At 39.6% G+C, this 21,214-nt stretch overlaps 1 protein-coding gene across 5 annotated transcripts in view; it reads right to left on the bottom strand.

Annotated features, from left to right (window-relative positions):
* Positions 1–17,828, bottom strand: part of LOC129833662 (nuclear GTPase SLIP-GC-like) — a 38,241-nt gene extending 20,413 nt beyond the window's left edge. The window contains exons 1-12 of one of the 5 annotated variants that reach the window (XM_055898380.1): positions 17,736–17,828; positions 16,478–16,588; positions 10,105–10,142; positions 9,811–9,918; positions 9,509–9,614; positions 7,344–7,566; positions 6,199–6,420; positions 5,770–5,985; positions 1,150–1,328; positions 968–998; positions 737–838; positions 22–106 (exon numbers count right to left, since the gene is read on the bottom strand). In XM_055898380.1, coding sequence (XP_055754355.1) covers positions 22–106; positions 737–838; positions 968–998; positions 1,150–1,328; positions 5,770–5,985; positions 6,199–6,420; positions 7,344–7,566; positions 9,509–9,614; positions 9,811–9,918; positions 10,105–10,117 — 1,285 coding nt within the window. In that variant the 5' untranslated portion in view covers positions 10,118–10,142; positions 16,478–16,588; positions 17,736–17,828. Of the gene's footprint in view, positions 1–21; positions 107–736; positions 839–967; positions 999–1,149; positions 1,329–5,769; positions 5,986–6,198; positions 6,421–7,343; positions 7,567–9,508; positions 9,615–9,810; positions 9,919–10,104; positions 10,143–16,477; positions 16,702–17,735 lie in introns of those variants that run through there. The other 4 variants (XM_055898379.1, XM_055898382.1, XM_055898381.1 and 1 more) reach the window with 4 other exon arrangements.
* Between the last annotated feature and the right edge of the window lie 3,386 nt (positions 17,829–21,214).

Below are 21,214 nucleotides of genomic sequence, written 5' to 3'. Positions count from 1 at the left end.
CAATAATGCAAGTGATCATACCTGTCTCTTCTTGTCTCAGAATGCAGTTATTATCCTTCTGGAATTCTTGAGAACTAACAGTAAACACCTGCATTTCATCAATAGCCTGAATGTATTTCATAGATGAAGTGACAAAAGAAAAACAATGCATCAATATAATTAGCAATCACTCTTCAGTAAATCATTGCTGAAGTAGCTGAACTGCTTCTTTTGGAGTTTCAGGGACATTTCCAAGTTTTTGAATAATACAAAATTGCATTTACCTATTCAATAAACTTCCGGTCTAAGAATTTGAATGCCATTTGAATGGATTTTATATTATTCTAATTCAAGGGAACACCTTTGTCTTCTGACAGATAACGTCATTCTAACACGACCATGTTGCCATGAACTATCAGTTCTTTAGCATTTTTCTCATTTCATGTCCAAATCACTTTAAAGTAATTTTGTTGAGCTACACAATCAATTTGAGATGCTTTGGGATGCTTTGGACATAAAACACAAAAAAATGCATTGATTTTTGGACACAAAGCTAAAACATTTGCATGTGGAGACAGTAGCTAGGTAAACAAAATAAAAGCATGGATTGCTGTCTTACCTCGTCCATACACTACAAGGCAAGGAAACTATCCCTTTAAGTTAAAACTGGACATTTTTCTGGTTTCAATCAATCTATACATCTGAACCAAAGATCCTTTATAGTTTCTTATTTGGTTAAGCAAATAAAACATCTTACTTCATATGGGTTGCTGTAATTCTCTTGAATTTCCATCTTGGCTTGTTGATTTCGGTGCAATATGCATGCACGTTTCTGCTCCTCTGAATCGTTAGAAGAGTTCTAATTGCATGTGAAATAAGAGGAGACCATGGGAGATATCCATACAGTGACATATTCAATTCTCTATAAACCAATAATTTTTTTATAGTTCTGTAAACAATGTATTTGTTATATTTTGTGTAGCTGTACCTCTATGTGAAGGTCTTCATCGTCCATTTCACTGAAATTGGATTTTGTTCTTTATTAGTGATGTATAAGCAGTGAAAATATGTCTATATCTGGGTAGATAATTGTAAACAAATATTTGTAAAGTAATCGCAATATATTAAACTGTTAAAACAGTTATAACATTTGAGTTTAAAATGTCTCACAGCATATAATTGTCTGGGTTGATGTCGTCTGTCTTAGTACAGATGAAGGTGATGTTCTGACACTGTCCACCAGGACCCATATTACTGATGCTGTTGTCCAGCATATTCCATGCATCCCTGTCAGCCGCAGCCCGGTCAATGTCAGCCACGACCCACACAGAGGAGCACTTAGTAATGTACTATATAAAAAAACATTGTGTTCAGAAATGTTATTTAGAATGTTAAAACAAAAATTGTAACAGCTGAGGTAAAATAAAACATTGGACATAGTGTAAAATATTTGAAGCCATAATCAAAATTTCACTCATCATTCAAGCTGATTCTTTTTAGGTGTACATGATGAGTTGAATGCCAGTGTTTCTAATGCTGGAATTCAATCTAACCCACTGTAGTAATGTTTACAGTGATGTTATTTGGAGAGAAGAAATAGCCGCACTCACACACACACACTTCTTTGAAGTAGGTTTTTATAGCCCTAACGAAAATGTAGTTAATAAACTACATTTTACCTCCTGAATACCTACTGGATTCATGTTACCTGATCAAATTGCTGTACAATGATCTGATGCACATTCAGATTTCATAAATCAGCACTGCAGAGCTCTCCCTGTCCTATACCATGCCTTGATTGTATTACTGTTGATGATATCTGGAAATGTGCATGTACACCCTGGTCCATCTACTGTTGCTAGCCCCAATTCTGACTAGTGCTCTGATATCTGCTTCACTGATTTCTGCTCTTGTAAAAGCCTGAGTTTTCTGCACGTTAACACTAGAAGCTTATTACCTAAAATGGATCAATTGAAACTGTGGGTTCACAGCTCCAATCCAGATGTGTTGGTCATTACTGAGACGTGGTTAAGGAAGAGTGTTTTGAATACTGATGTTAACCTTTCTGGTTAAAACCTTTTTCAGCAAGACAGATCTTCCAAAGGTGGGGGAGTGGCAATCTTTACCAAGGATCACCTTCAGTGCTTGGTTGTCTCCACCAAGTCTGTCCCCAAACAATTTGATTTGCTGGTTTTAAGTATTAAACTTTCAAATAGCTCTTTGTTGAGTGTTGCTGGGTGCTATCGTCCTCCATCAGCACCAGCCTGTACCCTACCTGCCCTAAGCTCTCTCCTGGCCCCTTACACCAATTCTGAATGTGTCCTGCTAGTTGACCTAAACTGGGACATGCTTAAACCAACTGACCAAGTCCTAAAGCAATGGGACTCCAATCAATCTTTCTCAGATTATCACCAATCCGACAAGGTACGACTCCAAACAGAAAAGGCTACTCTCCTCAATGTTATCCCCACAAATAATCCTGATAGGTATCAGTCTGGTGTTTTAGTGATCACTGTTTTACAGCCTGTGTTCGTAATGGCTGCTCAGTGAAACGACCTGTCCTGATTTGTCATAGACGCTTGCTAAAAAACTTAGAGCAAGCCTTCCTTCATGAACTGGCCTCTGTAAAATGGTATAGAATCAGCTTGATCCCCTCTGTAAAATGGTATAGAATCAGCTTGATCCCCTCTGTAAAATGGTATAGAATCAGCTTGATCCCCTCTGTAAAATGGTATAGAATCAGCTTGATTCCCTCTGTAAAATGGTATAGAATCAGCTTGATCCCATCTGTAAAATGGTATTGAATCAGCTTGATCCCCTCTGTCAAAGACGCTTGGACTTCCTTTTTTGATATTTTCAGTGGTATTGTTAACAAACACGCCCCCATAAAGAAAATGAGAATTAAAAACAGGTTCAGACCCTGGTTCGACCGTGATCTTGCAGAGTTACTCCACCTCAACAATTGCATTTGGCGAAAGGCTCAGCACACGCATACTCAGAATGACTGGCTCTCATTCAGACAAATTAGAAATAAGTGCACTCAGGCTATCCGGAAGGCCAAAGTTAGTTACTTTAAGAAGCAGTTCTCTCTCTGTGGGTCTAACACCAAGAAGTTCTGGAAAATGGTTAAAGACCTGGAGAATAAACCCTCCTCACAGCTGTCCATGTCCCTTAAAGTTGATGATGTGGTTGTTACTGACACATTGCTGTGCTCTTTAATCACCACTTCATGAAATCAGGAATCCTATTTGACTCAGCCATGCCTCCTTGCCGTCCAACATTTCCTCATCTCCCACCCCTTCTAATATGACTATCCCTGATGCTTCTCCCTCTTTGTACCCTGCCAAGCTACAAAGTTTCTCCCTGCAGGCAGTCACTGAGTCTGAGGTGCTAGAGGAGCTCCTGAAACTTGACCCCCAAAAAACATCTGGGTCAGATGGTTTAGATCCTTTCTTCTTTAAGGTTGCTGCCCCTATCATTGGCAAGCCTATCTCCAATGTTTTTTAACCTTTCTGGGTAAGTTCCCATTGCTTGGAAGGCAGCCATGGTTTGTCCTTTATTTAAAGGGGGAGATCAAGCTGACCCTAACTGTTATAGGCCTATTTCTATTTTGCCCTGTTTATCAAAAGTGTTGGAAAAACTTGTCAATAATCAACTGACTGGCTTTCTTGATGTCTATAATATTCTCTCAGGTATGCAATCTGGTTTCCGCTAAGGTTATGCATGTGTCACTGCAACCTTAAAGGTCCTCAATGATGTCACCATTGCCCTTGATTCTAAGCAATGTTGTGCTGCGCTTTTTATTGACTTGGCCAAAGCTGGGCCGGCTAAGGAGTATTGGTGTCTCTGAGGGGTCTTTGGCCTGGTTTGTCCACTCTCTCAGAGTGCAGTGTATAAAGTCAGAAAATCTGCTGTCTCAGCCACAGCCTGTCACCAAGGGAGTACCCCAAGGCTCAATCCTAGGTCCCACGCTCTTCTCAATTTACATCAACAACATAGCTCAGGCAGTAGGAAGCTCTCTCATCCATTTATATGCAGATGATACAGTCGTATACTCAGCTGGCCCCTCCCCGGATGTTGTGTTAAATACTCTACATCAAAGCTTTCTTAGTGTCCAACAAGCTTTCTCTACCCTTAACCTTGTTCTGAACACCTCCAAAACAAAGGTAATGTGGTTCGGTAAGAAGAATTCCCCTCTCCCCACAGGTGTGATTACTACCTCTGAGGGTTTAGAGCTTTAGACCTCATACAAGTACTTGGGAGTATGGCTAGACAGTACACTGTCCTTCTCTCAACACATATCAAAGCTGCAGGCTAAAGCTAAATCTAGACTTGGTTTCCTCTATCGTAATCGCTCCTCTTTCACCCCAGCTGCCAAACTAACCCTGATTCAGATGACCATCCTACCCATGCTAGATTACGGAGACATCATTTATAGATCAGCAGGTAAGGGTGCTCTCGAGCGGCTAGATGTTCTTTACCATTCGGCCATCAGATTTGCCACCAATGCTCCGTACAGGAGCACTCTATACTCCTCTGTAAACTGGTCATCTCTGTATACCTGTCGCAAGACCCACTGGTTGATGCATATTTATAAAACCCTCTTAGGCCTCACTCCCCCCTATCTGAGATATCTACTGCAGCCCTCATCCTCCACATACAACACCCGTTCTGCCAGTCACATTCTGTTAAAGGTCCCTAAAGCACACACATCCCTGGGTCACTGATATTTTCAGTTCGCTGCAGTTAGCGACTGGAACGAGCTGCAACAAACACTCAAACTGGACAGTTTTATCTAAATCTCTTCATTCAAAGACTCAATCATGGACACTCTTACTGACAGTTTTGGCTGCTTTGCGTGATGTATTGTTGTCTCTACCTTCTTGCCCTTTGTGCTGTTGTCTGTGACCAATAATGTTTGTACCATGTTTTGTGCTGCTACCATGTTATGTTGCTACCATGTTGTTTTCATGTAGTGTTGCTACCATGCTGTGTTGTTGTCTTAGGTCTCTCTTTATGTAGTGTTGTTTTGTCTCTCTTGTCGTGATGTGTGTTTTGTCCTATATCTCTATGTTTTTTTGTTTTTTTTTAATCCCAGCCCCCGTAGGAGGTCTTTTGCCTTTTGGTAGGCCGTCATTGTAAATAAGAATTTGTTCTTAACTGACTTGCCTAGTTAAATAAAGGTTTAAAAAAATTCAATAAAAGAAAAATTAACAATACACATGTCTTAAATGCATAATTTAGCTTGAATGCAAAAAGTACTAAAAATGTATTCTTAAAATAAATTATTTATTCTTTTTGCTTTTTGGGGTTCTGCATAAGCAAAAAAAAAAAGAACCACCACTATGGTGGTGGATCTTTGATGTTATTGGGCTATTTTACTTTTTGTTAAGGTCAAGGGCATCAGGAACTCTACCCAGTACCAGGACATTTTAGCCAAAACCCATTTGCCTCTGCCAGGAGGCTAAAACTTAGATGCAAGTGGGTCCCAGCAAGACAATGACCCCAAGCACAAATCAAAATCCACAAAGAAATTGTTAATAAAACATATTTTTGGGGTGAAAATTAATATACGTTTAAATAAACTTTTTGAAGGTACATTTCTTTTCTTTTAGTTTGAAAAACATGCGCTGACAATATACAATAACTTCATTTTGGTAAGGAAAGCTTAACCAAAACCATTCTCTGATTAAACCACATAAATACCACACTACAGCTTACCTTCAGGTTCAATTAAATTGAGACCTACTGTAAATGCATTCAGAAATTATCACAAAAGTAAATGATTACCGATTCCCACATCTCATCTCTGGCCTTGTTGCAGTCTCCAGTTCCTGGAAGATCCACCAGCACAATGTGTTCCAGAAGATCCTTGGAGTTTGGCATCTTGATGGTCACATACTTCACAAGTGGCCAGTAATGTATCTGAGATGATTTATATTGTTTCCCATGTATCTTTCTTTTGCTTCGTATGTAGCAGGCGATCTCTGTAGAGAACTTTGTGGCCTGTCAAATAATGTAATATTATTCTTAAGTCACACTCTACCCTTTTACAACTTTCTGGTATATTTAATAAAATAATTGATGGCTATTATGCATTTCATGTTGTTTGTCATGCTGTTCTTGAAGTTCAGGGGTTCAAATGGGAACATATTGGACCCAAATTGGATCTCAGACAGCAAAAAAGACCCTGTATAAAAGAGGCTTAAAATGACTTACTGTGTCAAATGACAGGATTTTCCTAGTTGATGAGAAAAACTCTGGGATGTCGCTGAATGTCTCTGACTCCAGTGACTTCAGTTCATCAAAGCTTTTCCCGACTGCATCTTCTCCGTACAATGCCTGGATTTTACTGTTTGACATATTTACCATCCTTTTATCTTTCTCCTCACCATCAATTTCTTTGATTTTCAAAAGTGATTCCAGCTCCTTCTCCCATTCCTAAAAAAAAAAGTAAAACATTATTATTTTACTGAATATATTATATATTTATATGATGGATCAAACATTTCAGTACCCGCATATTATAATAAATAAGTGATAAATACTTTGTTGAGGGAAATGTACTTGATTCGACTGTGATAGGTTGTTGTCTCACCTAACTATCTTAAGATTAATGCACTAATTGTAAGTCGCTCTGTATAAAAAAATCAGCTAAATCAGATTTCCCAAACTCGGTCCTGGGTCCACCCCTGCATGCACGTTTCGTTTTTTGCCGTAGCACTACACAGCTGAATCAAATAACCAGCACATCCTCAAGCTGTACATAGTCCATCTGTAAACTACCCACCCAATTTACCTACCTCACCCCCATACTGCTTTTATTTATTTACTTTTCTGCTCTTTTGCACACCAGTATCTCTTCTTGCACATGATCATCTGATGATTTATCACTCCAGTGTTAATCTGCTAAATTGTAATTATTCGATTTATTGCCTACCTCATGCCTTTTGCACACATTGTATATAGATTCTCTTTTTTCTACCATGTTCTTGACTTGTTTATTGTTTACTCCATGTGTAACTCTGTGTTGTTGTCTGTTCACACTGCTATGCTTTATCTTGGCCAGGTCGCAGTTGCAAATGAGAACTTGTTCTCAACTAGCCTACCTGGTTAAATAAAGGTGAAAAAAAAAAAAAAAGCATTCATTAATTGAATAGGCTATGTAGTGCTAGGGGAAAAAACAAAACGTGCATCCAGGCCAGGGGGGGGGGGGGGGGGGGGGCGATGTGCTAAATCACAAATATGTTAATGTGATTATATTTGCATGGTGACAGGACACAACTTGGTGCCTAGGTGACTTGAACTGGTCTTCAAAATTTCACAAATTATATCTTGAGGTTTATCAACATTGCTAAAATCACCTCTTTAGAAATGAAGTGAATCTCTGCCACGTAGTTGGAGTCCGTCATATTGGCCTCCACCTGGATGATGACTGATGTGCATGCGCCAACAGTCCCTGAGGGAAGCAAGGTCTTCACCCCCAAAATGGCATTCATCAGTGAGCTCTTACCAGCTCCTGACCTCCCAAATACACCAACAACAACTTTGTCGTCAATGATAGCATCCAAAGCTGAGATTTTTTCCCTGTTAACAGTGAATCACAGAAAAGCAATGTCACACTAAAAATGCAATTAATTGACTTGAGGTCTATCTATACATAAACAGTAGAAAGCAGAGGGGTGTACTACATAGTGGGATAGAGGAGTTAGCAAGCTAACTTTAGTCAACTCTGAATTCAACTTGGGATAACCGTTGACACTGTGGCTCACCTTTTAGCCAGGTATGTTTCTATGACAATGAATCCTTAAGCTCTTACAGTACCTGCTCCGGGGCAGGCTAACTCCAATGTATGCTAAATAAAGTTTCTGAGGATAGAGTTACATTTTTCAGCGGAACAATTGCACAAATTGTGACGCGATTCAGGAAGGTGGGCGTTTGATGCCAGTTCCCACAACACAGGAGGGACGTTTAAAAAATACATTTTAAAACTACATGCACGTAATCTGTAAATATGAGTAAAAGGTTAAATTACGAGCCTAGATTACCAAGAGAAAAAACTAAGCTATATAGGGAGCAAGACAGGATTCTTCCAGGGTTGCCATGATTGGCTGAGATAATGGAGCGGCTGGACATGCCGAGAGATGAGTTCTAATTGGTCTGCCATGTCACAGTGTCACGTTCTGACCATAGTTCTTGTGTGTTTTACTTGTTTTAGTGTTGGTCAGGACGTGAGCTGGGTGGGCATTCTATGTTGTGTGTCTAGTTTGTCTGTTTCTATGTTTGGCCTAATATGGTTCTCAATCAGAGGCAGGTGTTTTGTGTTGTCTTTGATTGGGAATCATATTTAGGTGGCTTGTTTTGTGTTGGGGTTTGTGGGTGGTTGTTTCCTGTCTTTGTGTTCGTTTCACCAGAGGACTGTTTTCGGTTTGCCACGTTTGTTATTATTGTATTGTTGTAAGTGTTCACAGTTTCATCTTCAGACGAAGAGGAGGAAGGCTGCCGTTACATACAGGCTTCTGTCTATAACAGAATGGGGGCTTCCCAGGTCAGTACATAGATCATATTTGCTACCAGATTTTTTAAAAATGCTATAGCTATTGACAACGGCAAAAGTGTTGCTATAGCTTTCAACAACATTGCTGCCCTGCATTTAACTGGTGCTATCGACAAAATTCAGTTGGAGAAAGTTGTGAGCCACTACTTTCTGGAGAACAATGCCAGACTGACTCTCTTTGACTCTGAAAATACTGTAAATCAGTTTGCATTGCTATACGCAGGGATTCAAACTCGTCACTTTTGGGAGATATTCGCCGTTGTGATCTCAATGGGAACACTTTGCCTACCCGGTACGGAGGGCAACTGAATCAAGTGCAGGTACCGCCAACAGGGCAAGACGAATTTAAAGAAAAAGGAAAGCAAGGCTTTAAAGTTGGCTTTTCTACAGACTAGGAATGCTTTGAAGATCGCAATCGACCAGTTGGTGACCACTGCTGTAAACCATAAATTGGGATTATGGTTCAGGAACTTGTTTAGTTAGCTAGCTAAACAAAGGAGACAAAAGAGAGCCATACACAAAGAGACCTGTTCACATGTGAATTCTTAAAGAGATGGGTGGGGCTAAGACTTAAGAGAATGTGAACAATGCTGAATGGCTTTCCAAGAGGTGTTCAGTTTTCCTGAGTGGTGCCGTGTCAGCCTGACTTAAATTCGCTTGAAAATCAGAGATATGATTTGAGTACTGTTGTCCATCAATGATTCCCAACTGAATTTACTGAGCTTGAGGAATTTTCTGTATTTTTTTCATTCACTTTGAGCATAAGAGTAGGTTGTGTAGATCGGTAGGAAAACAAATAAAATGTAATCACTTTTTAGATTTAATTTTAAGGCAGCAAAATGCTAAAACTTTGGGGTGTGTAGACTTTCACTAGGCAATGTATGTATTTTCTTGAAGAATGAATGGGAATATAATTAATTTAAATGTCAAAAATCGATGTATCAACTTTTTGAAGAATACAAGTACACTTACCTTAAATAACCAATGAAATCCATGTTTGCAAATGGAGGTGACACCTTGTCTAGCCTGCTAAGGACTTTTCCAATGCCCTCTTTGGCCACTTTTATGACATCCATCTCTACACACACACACACACACACACACACACACACACACACACACACACACACACACACACACACACACACACACACACACACACACACACACAATGAGTTTACAATGTAATAATTGTATTATGCTGTGGTATAATTTTTTTACATCGGGTTTACTGTTTGTTTCTTAAAGTAGCTATTACAACGATTATATCTTACCGAGAGTAGGTGTTGCTGCAGTTCCCTTTGCTATGGCACAAAGGCGTTTATTACATTCCCTGCTCTGATCATTTGAAGTAGAGGGGTCATCAGACCCTCTTTTGTGGCCTGAGAGAGAATCACAATCACTCAATGTTCAAGAAGATCCATCATCTGTCCAAGAAAGTCAGTATTTCTTTCATGGTAGGCTGCCTGTACACCATTTATCTCAATATAATATACATTGGACATCAAGAAGTTATTATAGACATAGTAATCCTCAACTGAAATAATCTACATCTTAGATTTATGTACCTTGGGTAGGCATGATTGGACACCGTCCGGGGCTTAGACTGAAAAATAAAAAATTAATTAATTGATTATGGTGATGAAAACAGAGATAATACATTCTAATCCCACAGAAAACATATTATCACAGGAAACAGTCATTATCTGATTTCAGTGGAGGGTCCTTAGAGGAGGACCATCATACTCAGTGAATTTCAGAAAACAAATAACATTACAAAAGTTATCCTTTTTAGATAGAACTAAACGAAATATATTCACGTCATCAAATACCAGATTATAACACACTGTTTTGCAGTGAAGGTCTACAGTAGTCTCAACAACACACTCTAGATTAGCACAATAGTGTAGCCAGAGGACAGCTATTCCCCACCCTCCTCTGGCTACATTAACTTCAATACAAAACCTAGGATGCTCGTAGGCCTTTCATAGACCACAAGGTAATTATGACCTCTTCCAGAGGACGTCCTCCAACCAATCAAAGCTTTTGCAATATGAACTGACATGTTGTCCATCCAATCATAGGATTAGGATCAGAGAACAAACCTAGTGTGGTGTGTTGGGGTATTGCCACATATTTTGATAAAATATTGAATTTGGCCTTTTCTACTATAGCCCATAGAAACGTATTTAATAACTCATTCATAAACGGAAAAAAAACAGGCAAAAAATAAATCATAAATCATCTAGGAAATTTAAGTGTCTGTCCTATATATAGGAGATATAAGAAAACTCAGGGAATATACAGTATAGAGGTCGACCGATTAATCGGAATGGCCGATTAATTAGGGCTGATTTAAAGTTTTCATAACAATTGGAAATTGGTCATTTTGGACTGCGATTTTGTCGAATAAAAAAAAAAAAGTTTACACCTTTATTTAACTATTTAACTAGGCAATACATTCTTATTTTCAATGACGGCCTAGGAACGGTGGGTTAACTGCCTTGTTCAGGGGCAGAACGACAGATTTTTACCTTGTCTGCTCAGGGATTCAATCTTGCAACCTTACGGTTAACTAGTCCAATGCTCTAACCACCTGCCTCACGAGGAGCCTGCCTGTTACGCGAATGCAGTAAGAAGCCAATGTAAGTTGCTAGCTAGCATTAAACTTATCTTATAAAAAACAATCAATCAACCATAATCACTTGTTATAACTACACATGGTTGATGATATTTCTAGTTTATCTAGCGTGTCCTGCGTTGCATATAATCGATGCAGTGCGCATTCGCGAAAAAGGACTGTCGTTGCTCCAACGTGTACCTAACCATAAACATCAATGCCTTTCTTAAAATCAATACACAGAAGCATATATTTTTAAACCTGCATATTTAGTTAAAAGAAATCCAGGTTAGCAGGCAATATTAACCAGGTGAAATTGTGTCACTTCTCGTGCATTCATTGCACGCAGAGTCAGAGTATATGCAACAGTTTTGGCCGCATGGCTCATTGCGAACTAATTTGCCAGAATTTTACATAATTATGACATAACATTGAAGGTTGTACAATGTAACAGGAATATTTAGACTGATGGATGCCACCCGTTAGATAAAATACGTAACGGTTCCGTATTTCACTGAAAGAATAAACGTCTTGTTTTCGAGATGATAGTTTCCGGATTCAACCATATTAATGACCTAAGGCTCGTATTTCTGTGTGTTATTATGTTATAATTAAGTATATGATTTGATAGAGCAGTCTGACTGAGCGATGGTAGGCAGCAGCAGGCTCATAAGCATTCATTCAAACAGCACTTTCGTGCGTTTGCCAGCAGCTCTTCGCTGTACTTCAAACTTTGAGCTGTTTATGACTTCAAGCCTATCATCTCTCGAGATTAGACTGGTGTAACCGATGTGAAATGGCTAGCTAGTTAGCGGGGTGCGCGCTAATAGCGTTTCAAACGTAACTCGCTCTGAGACTTGGAGTAGTTGTTCCCCTTACTCTGCATGGGTAACGCTGCTTCGAGGGTGGCTGTTGTTGATGTGTTCCTGGTTCGAGCCCAGGTAGCGGCGAGGAGAGGGATGGAAGCTATACTGTTACACTGGCAATACTAAAGTGTCTATAAGAACATCCAATAGTCAAATGTATATGAAATACAAATCGTATAGAGAGAAATAGTCCTATAATTCCGATAATAACTACAACCTAGAACTTCTTACCTGGGAATGATGAAGACTCATGTTAAAAGGAACCACCAGCTTTCATTTGTTCTCATGTTCTGAGCAAGGAACTTAAACGTTAGCTTTCTTACATGGCACATATTGCAATTTTACTTTCTTCTCCAACACTTTGTTTTTGCATTATTTAAACGAAATTGAACATGTTTCATTATTTATTTGAGCCTAAATTGATTTTATTGATGTAATATATTAAGTTAAAATAAGTGTTCATTCTGTATTGTTGTAATTGTCATTACTACAAATAAATAAATCGTCCGATTAATCAGTATCGGCTTGTTTTGGTCCTCCAATAATCGTATCAGTGTTGAAAAATCACAATCGGTAGACCTCTAATACAGTACCAGTCAAAAAGTTTGGACATACCTACTCATTTAAGCGCTTTTCTTTATTTTTTACTATTTTCTACATTGTAGAATACTAGTGAAGACATCAAAACTATGAAATAACACATATGGAGTGTTAAACAAATCAAAATATATTTTATATTTTAAATTCTTCAAGTAGCCACCCTTTGCTTTGATGACAACTTTGCACACTCTTGGCATTCTCTCAACCAGCTTCGTGAGGAATGCTTTTTCAACAGTCTTGAAGGAGTTTCCACATATGCTGAGTGTTACGTCCGTCGATAAATGAAGATCAAGGTGCAGCGTGGTAGGCGTACATTTTCTTTATTAAAATGTTCCACAAAAACAAAACAAAACTCAACGAACGAAAAGCTTAGGAGTGCAACCCATGCAACAAAGACAAGATCCCACAACTGAAGGTGGGAAAAAGGGCTGCCTAAGTATGATCCCCAATCAGAGACAACAATAGACAGCTGCCTCTGATTGGGAACCATACTCGGCCAACAAAGAAATATAAACATAGATTTCCCACCCTAGTCACACCCTGACCTACCAAATAGAGAATTAAAAGGATCTCTAAGGTCAGGGTGTGTCACTGAGCACTTGTTGGCTGCTTTTCCTTCACTCTGCAGTCCAACATCCCAAACCATCTCAATTAGGTTGAGGTTGGGTGATTGTGGAGGCCAGGTCATCTGATTCAGCACTCCATCAATCTCCTTCTTGGTCAAATAGACCTTACACAGCCTGGAGGTGTGTTTTGGGTCATTGTACTGTTGAAAAACAAATGATAGTCCCACAAAGCGCAAACCAGATGGGATGGCGTATCACTGCAGAATGCTGTGGTAGACATGCTAGTTATGTGTGCCTTGAATTCAAAATAAATCAGAGACCGTGTCACCAGCAAAGCAACCCCACACCATCACACATCCTCCGTCATGCTTCACAGTGGGAACCAAACATGCAGAGATTATCCGTTCACCTACTCTCACAAAGAGTCTCACAAAGACATGGCAGTTGGAACCAAAAATCTAAAATTTGCATTCATCAGACCAAAGGACAGATTTCCACCGGTCTAATGTCCATTGCTCGTGTTTCTTGGCCCAAGCAAGTATCTTCTTATTATTAGTGTCCTTTAGTAGTGGTTTCTTTGAAGCAATTCGACCATGCAGGCCTGATTCATGTAGTCTCCTCTGAACAGTTGATGTTTTGATATGTCTGTTACTTGAACTCTGTGAAGGATTTATTTGGGCTGCAATCTGATGTGCAGTTAACTCTAATGAACTTATCCTCTGCAGCAGAGGTGACTCTAGGTCTTCCTTTCCTGTGGCGGTACTCATGAAAGCCAGTTTCATCATAGCATTTGATGGTTTTTGCGACTGCACTTGAGGAAACTTTTAAAATTCTTGAAATGTTCCATATTGACTGATTTTCATGTCTCAAAGTAATGATGGACTGTCGTTTCTCTTTGCTTATTTGAGCTGTTTTTGCCATAATATGGACTTTGTCTTTTACCAAATAGGGCTATCTTTTGTATACCACCCCTTCCTTGTCACAACACAACTGACTCGCTCAAATACATTAAGGAAAGAAATTCCACTAATTAACTTTTAACAAGGAACACCTGTTAATTGAAATGCATTCCAGGTGACTACCTCATGAAGCTGGATGAGAGAATGCCAAAAGTGTGCAAAGCTGTCATTGAGGCAAAGGGTGGCTACCTTGCAGAATCTTAAATATAAAATATACACTTTAGTGGTTACTACATGATTCCATATGTGTTATTTTATAATTTTGATGTCTTCACTATTTATCTACAATGTAGAAAATACTACAAATAAAGAAAAACCCTGGAATGAGTACAGTAGATGTGTCCAAACTTTTGGCTGGTACTTTATATATATATATATACTGTATATATTTTTTTACACATATTTAACAATTTTTTGGGGTGGCACAAATCTAGGTTGAGGTTGTAGAGCAAAACTTGTTTGTGAGGAGACCGATTTTCAGGGTGTCTCATGGTCTGACAAACACTGCTGTAGCTCGGCCACCTTCCACCGCAGGCGCGGAAGGCCGAAAGAGACGGATATCTCTGGCTTAAACTGACAGATTTTGATGATGAGCAAAACTCATGAATATGATTACATTTCCAATATTAGCAGGCAGTGTTTAGACTGTCCACTTTGAAGACCTGAGACAGAATGGCTATATAAGGAATGGAACATATAGGACCAGGGCCCTGCTACCATTATAACCTATACAGCTGTCAGATGTGGACGTTAACAAGCAATAACTGAGATGGAAAGATAATGGTGGAGAAAGGTCAGGAGGAGTTATTTTAGTATAGAGGGAAGGGATTCCATACGTTAAGTAAAGACAGAATACTTTAAAGGCAGGGCTATGGGATTAGAGAATTTAGCTGTTCCATGGAATTGCTCGGCTTTGTTATGATTGTGATAAAGTCTAATTGAATCTACAAGTTCCGGTATCTGTGCAATTATTTGACTCAATGTTTTTCCACAACAGATGTTACTTAGATTGATGCACTGGTGGATCAATAGACTGAGGGGTTTAATCAGCTTCTTGATATGCCACATCTGTCAGGTGGATGGATTATCTTGGCAAAGGAGAAACGCTCACTAACAGGGGTGTAATAAAAAAATAAGCTTGGTAGCATTTTACTTGAGACCAAGTGTCATAACACGTCATGACACAGTCATAGCCATGCTCTAGTATGTCATAACAGCTGACATAACTTGTCAAAACTTGTTATAATATGGACATACCACTGTCATTCCACATATATTTAGACGTGTTGTAGCATATATTGTGTTATTTTATGGCTGGATATGACTCTTACAGAGTCAACAGTATGTTGATGTTGTATACCTTTTTTATTGACCATATTAAATTGTAATTGCTCACACATTGATGTCAAACAAGTAAAGTATAGTGTATTTTCTACAAGTTTTTTCATAAAGTGTATTTTCTACCAGTTTTTTCATAAAGTGTATTTTCTACCAGTTTTTTTTAAATATGATGAAAAAAACATGACTGTAAAGAATTCATTACAACAATCAACAAAGCATTAAAGAAACAAACTTTCAAATAAAAGGAAACTTCTTGGCAGGGAAAAATACTACTTTGAGTGAATGTGGGTTTTGACACTCTTAGGTAGGTATCATAACCAGCCATAAAATAATGCAACATATTTCACCACAGGTGTAAATATATGGGCCATGACAGTGCTATGACCATATCATGACAGGTTATGACAAGTTGTCAGCTTGTAGCGGTATTTATTAGAGAGGGGTAAAGATAAAGATTTTGTTCGGGCGCCAGGCAGGTATTAACCATGCCGGAAGGAAAAGAGTAGAATAGAGAGAGTACCACTACCAGACCCACACACATCAGCAGAAGAGACTGCCTAGAGTGTAGCCTGTTTACCAGATAGCCAGTGGAGAGAAAAGAGAATACACACCCTATAAAACCCACATCACAGCACAGGGGTAACCCCACCAAGAATACCTCATACAATAATAATAATAATAATAATAAATGTGGGGGGTGTTCATAGACACAACAAAGGCCTTAAAAATGCCCACAAACTTCTCGGCCACATGTCATTAGTACACCCCACCTCAATACAGTTCAAATAACAATACACAACTTGCAAGCAACCTCCCTTTTAACTAAAATGTCCACCCAAATACTTCTGGCAGGGCAATAATAGTCCAGCTCTAATGAACGTCAATGGGAAGTGCATTAGGAAAATAGAGAGTCTGTTGCAGGGTAAAGCACTGGAAGAGAAAGAGAGAAAGAGAACAAGAGAGATCTTAGCTGTGGTCTTCAGGCGTACCGGTGTACTGTCTGACTGTCCGATGGTTTGTTGGTTTGTATGTCAAAGCTTCGCAACTATGTTGCTACTAATCCATGCGATCCATAACCGGCGCGTTCCCAAACGAACGACCTAGAGCGGTCACACCGATGATTGGGTTAAATACTTTATAAACTACACACGCTGAAAACAAACAAAACTTCTGCAGCATAGCACACACAATCAAACTGTCGTGCCAACCAAGAGCTCCTCCCCAAAGAGCTGAAAGAGCTGTCTTTATTTCCTTATTGCCGATGCGCTCTTAAAGTGGCAGCGCACGGTGAAGGCTCCGTGCACGATTTCGCCACAAGCTGTTATGACACATTATGACATGGTTATGACACTAGGTGTCACATAAAGTGGGTCCAACACTTTACATGTTGTGTTTGCATTTTTGTTCAGTGTACTATGCACAAAGTATCATTTTGCCTTTGCCCTAGTAACCTTTACAATGTCAAATGACCCTGCTGAAAGTCAAAGAGAGATTTACATGGTTATCAAAGTGTCACTTCAGCGTTGGCCTACACATAACACAGCCTTTATTTAAAAAATATATGGTGGAAAAATGATTGGAACAATTTCCCTGTTTGACCGCAAGGTTTTATGGGTATTATGACACCTCCACTATGAGGCTCTATTTTCTTATGGTTTATGGTGAAATCATAGGGGGAGGAGTTGCACCTAGTTCAGGCAACTGAGGTATGGGGTTTGAGCGGGAAGACGTCGATGTGCCCTTGAGCAAAGCACTTCACTCGTATTGCTCCTATAAGTTGCTCAGGATAAGAGTGTCTGCTAAATGACTAAAATGTCAATTTAAAATGTAAGAGAGAGAGCGAGTGAGCGGCAGATGACAAACTGTACTGGATGGGAGAGCCCCATTCTTACCAAGTTCTCCCAAGGTAGCTTGCTATAGTGAGCCATAGCGTTTATTGTTTAGGACAGCCCTGCTAACCCTCTTTAGCCTGTATTAAGAGAGCAATAAAACCCTGTTGTCTGGTTCAACTTGATCTACAATCTCCAGCTAGCTGAGGAGTAGACCCAGTAACGCCACACTATGATAAGTAGCATTTACTTGGTTATTTTCTGGATAAAAATAAGTAAGTAAAGCATTGCTAAAAGTACACACAAAATGTACAGCAAGTGAGAATCTTCATCTGTCAGTTGATTCCATCCAGAGTAACCAGTACAGATGAAAGAATAACACATTGAACATGGAAATAAAAATAGATTATGTTCTTACATTGAAAAAAGGTGCTCAAGAAATGATGCCCATCTTCGTCAATCCTTCATGGCGTTCTGCTGTTTTGCCCGCTAAACTGACTAAGACTATCTCTTTCTCTTTTTCTCTCTCTCTCACTCGCTCTGTCACTTGCTCACTCACTCTCACACACAGGCACATGTGTGTTGACCACTTTTTACTTTCACTCTCGATTCTGCAAAATCAAAAGTGTGTCCTTCCCTGAAGCAAAGGCTGGGGGATAATGCAACAACTTTTTGCAGTATTTTGTATTACTTTTTGCATTATTATTTTTAGTTTGGTTTATTAATTCGACCATTTAAAAAAACAAGCACACATAACAAATAAACTTGAAAAAGCTGTACATGCACATGAATAAAATCATCGAGGATAACACACAATAAAGTCTGGAACTTATTTCCATTGTGGTCCTCTTGAGACAAGATGGCTAGACAAGATCGAACACAGTTGGCAGTGAAATAATAAAACAAAAACAGAGAAGCAGAACATCTATGTCATTATTCCAGTATACAAGAAAGTACCTTTCCCAGCATTACTCCTGAACCTGTATAAGCACACATCAGCAACACCTGATCTGGTTCTGTGATTGTGTGCATCCCTAACACGAGGAAGGTAATCACTTAGATATCTGGGCGCAGGACCATAAATACTCCTGTAAACCAAACCTAGTCTAATCTGGGACACCCTAGCCTCAACAGGCAGCTAGTTTAGTTCCTGAAAGCAGCTCCTGCCTATGTGAGTACGTGGACTCACCTTCAGCTTTTGATCAGCATTTACTGGGCTATCTGGAGCTTCCCCTTCATAAGTTTAGATAAGCCCCCAAACCAGGAAGTAATAGAAATAGTCAAAATGGCATTGAATGAGGGCAGTAGCAATGAGTCCTTATTATCAAGCAGCTTGGACTTTCTAGACAAAAACTTAGTCCTGTCATTAACCTTCCCTAGCACTTTATTGGCCATGCTCACACCTTCCAACCTTCCATCAAGGATACATCCCAAGTAGCTAACAGAGGTTTTAGTAGTCAGCACCTCACCCCCTAACTCCACTCTGATTTCAGACGACCTACACAATTTAGGTCTCGATCCAAAAATAATTGCTTCAGTTTTCCCTAAGTGCAGAGATAGCTTATTATCTCCAAGCCATTTGCTAATGTTAGTAAGCTCTGTGCTAAGTATGCTCTCCAACATAGTTTTACTTTTGTGAGACACCAGAAGTGTAGAGTGATCCGCATAAAGAAAAAGATGGCAAGAACAAGCATCTTTCATCTCATTAATATACAATAAAAACTGCAGAGGCCCAAGCACACTCCCCTGCGGAATGCCACAACTCATTGGTTTTGCCTGAGACAGTGAACCATTAACTTATTATGTGTACCTGGGACGGTATCATCCCACCTGGCCAACATCCGGTGAAATTGCAGAACGCCAAAATCAAATTAAATTACTGTAAATATTTAACTTTCATGAAATCACAAATGTAATACATCAAAATAAAGATTAACTTTTTGTTAATCCAGCCAAAGTGTCCAATTTCAAAAAGGCTTTACGGCGAAAGCAAACCATGCGATTATCTGAGGACAGCGCTCAGCACACAAAACATTACATACAGTTATCAGCAGAGTAGATTAGTCACAAAAGTCAGAAATAGCAATAAAATGTATCACTTACCTTTGACCATATTCATATGGTTGCACTCACAAGACTCCCAGTTACACAATAAATGTTTGTTTTGTTCGATAAAGTCCCTCTTTATATCAAAAAATCTCCATTTTGTTGGTGCATTTTGTTCAGTAATCCAATGGCTCAAAGGCAGTCACAACGAGCAGACGAAAATTCCAAATAGTATCCGTAAAGTTCATAGAAACATGTCAAACGATGTTTATAATCAATCCTCAGGTTGTTTTTAGCCTAAATAATCGATAATATTTAAACCGGACAATAGCGTCGTCAATATAAAAGAAAAACAAGAAAGGCGCACTCTCGGCCAAGCGCAGAAAACAGCTCTGGGGACATCCCACTACCCAAAGTTGTCATTCTCCCTCATTTTTCAGAATAAAAGCCTGAAACAATGTCTAAAGACTGTTCACAACTAGTGGAAGCCATAGGGAACGGAATCTGGGTCCTATCCCTATAAATGGTGGATAGGCTTTCATTTTTAAAACAGCCATTTCAAAATAATGGCACTTCCTGGGTGGATTTTCCTCAGGTTTTCACCCTCCCATTTCAGTTCTGTTATACTCACAGACATTATTTGAACAGTTTTAGAAATTTTGGAGTGTTTTCTATCCAAATCATATCCTAGCTTCTGGGCCTGAGTAGCAGGCAGTTTACATTCGGCACGCTTTTCATCCGTAGGTGAAATTAGTGCCCCCTACCCTAGTGAGGATAACGTTAGTCAAAGGACCAGGCAAGGCCTACAACAGCACAGGCATACATACATATTGCAATTGCATGTCTCAATGCTAGTCACAGGACCAGGTAAGGGATTACCCCCCTGAAATGGACAAAAATGAATGGGAACATATTGCCATTGAATGAAACATATACACAATCGCAAATACCAATTAAATGGAAGGCAGTGTAACGGGTGACGCTCTCCTCATCCTCGGATGAGGTGAGGAGAGAGGGATCTGAAGACCAAAACGCAGGCTTTGGGAAATAAGCCATCTTTATTATACAATAAGATGGCAACACGAAACGAAACAAAACACTTTCAAACTACAAAACAAGAAAACGACGTTGAACGAAACCTGAACATAAACTTACATAACTAAACATAAACTTACGTACAGGAAACGGACGACATCGAAACGAAACGAAACAAAACAAACAAACGCTACAGTCCCATGTGGTACGAACGTACATACAGACATAGGAGACAATCACCCACAAACAAACAGTGAGAATGCCCTACCTAAATATGACTCTTGATTAGAGGAAAACGCAAACCACCTGCCTCTAATCAAGAGCCATACCAGGCAAACCGAAACCAACATAGAAACAGATAACATAGAATGCCCACCCAACCTCACGTCCTGACCAACTAACACACAAAAACTAACATAAATAGGTCAGGAACGTGACAGTACCCCCCCCACAAGGTGCGAACTCCGGACGCACCAGCACAAAGTCTAGGGGAGGGTCTGGGTGGGCATCTAACCACGGTGGTGGTTCAGGCTCGGGGCGCGGTTCCCACCCCACCATAATCCATCCTAACTTCCTCCCTCCAAGAATGTCCACCCTCTTTTGACCCCCACAAAATTCCCTTAACAACATATCTAATAGGGACAACACCGGGACAGAGAGATAAATCAAGAAAGAGGGATAGATAAGAATATAGAGATAGATGAAGATAGAGAGGGAGATTAGGATAGAGGGGCAACTCCGGACTGAAAGGCAGCTCCGGACAGAGAGACAGCTCTGGACTGATGGGCAGTTCTGGGTATCCAGCCTTTTCAGGCT

The sequence above is a fragment of the Salvelinus fontinalis genome, chromosome 34 (genome assembly GCF_029448725.1).
Source record: "Salvelinus fontinalis isolate EN_2023a chromosome 34, ASM2944872v1, whole genome shotgun sequence".
NCBI classification, from domain to species: domain Eukaryota; kingdom Metazoa; phylum Chordata; class Actinopteri; order Salmoniformes; family Salmonidae; genus Salvelinus; species Salvelinus fontinalis.
Note: the sequence above shows the minus strand (reverse complement) of the source record. Positions and strands in the feature narration are given on the sequence as shown.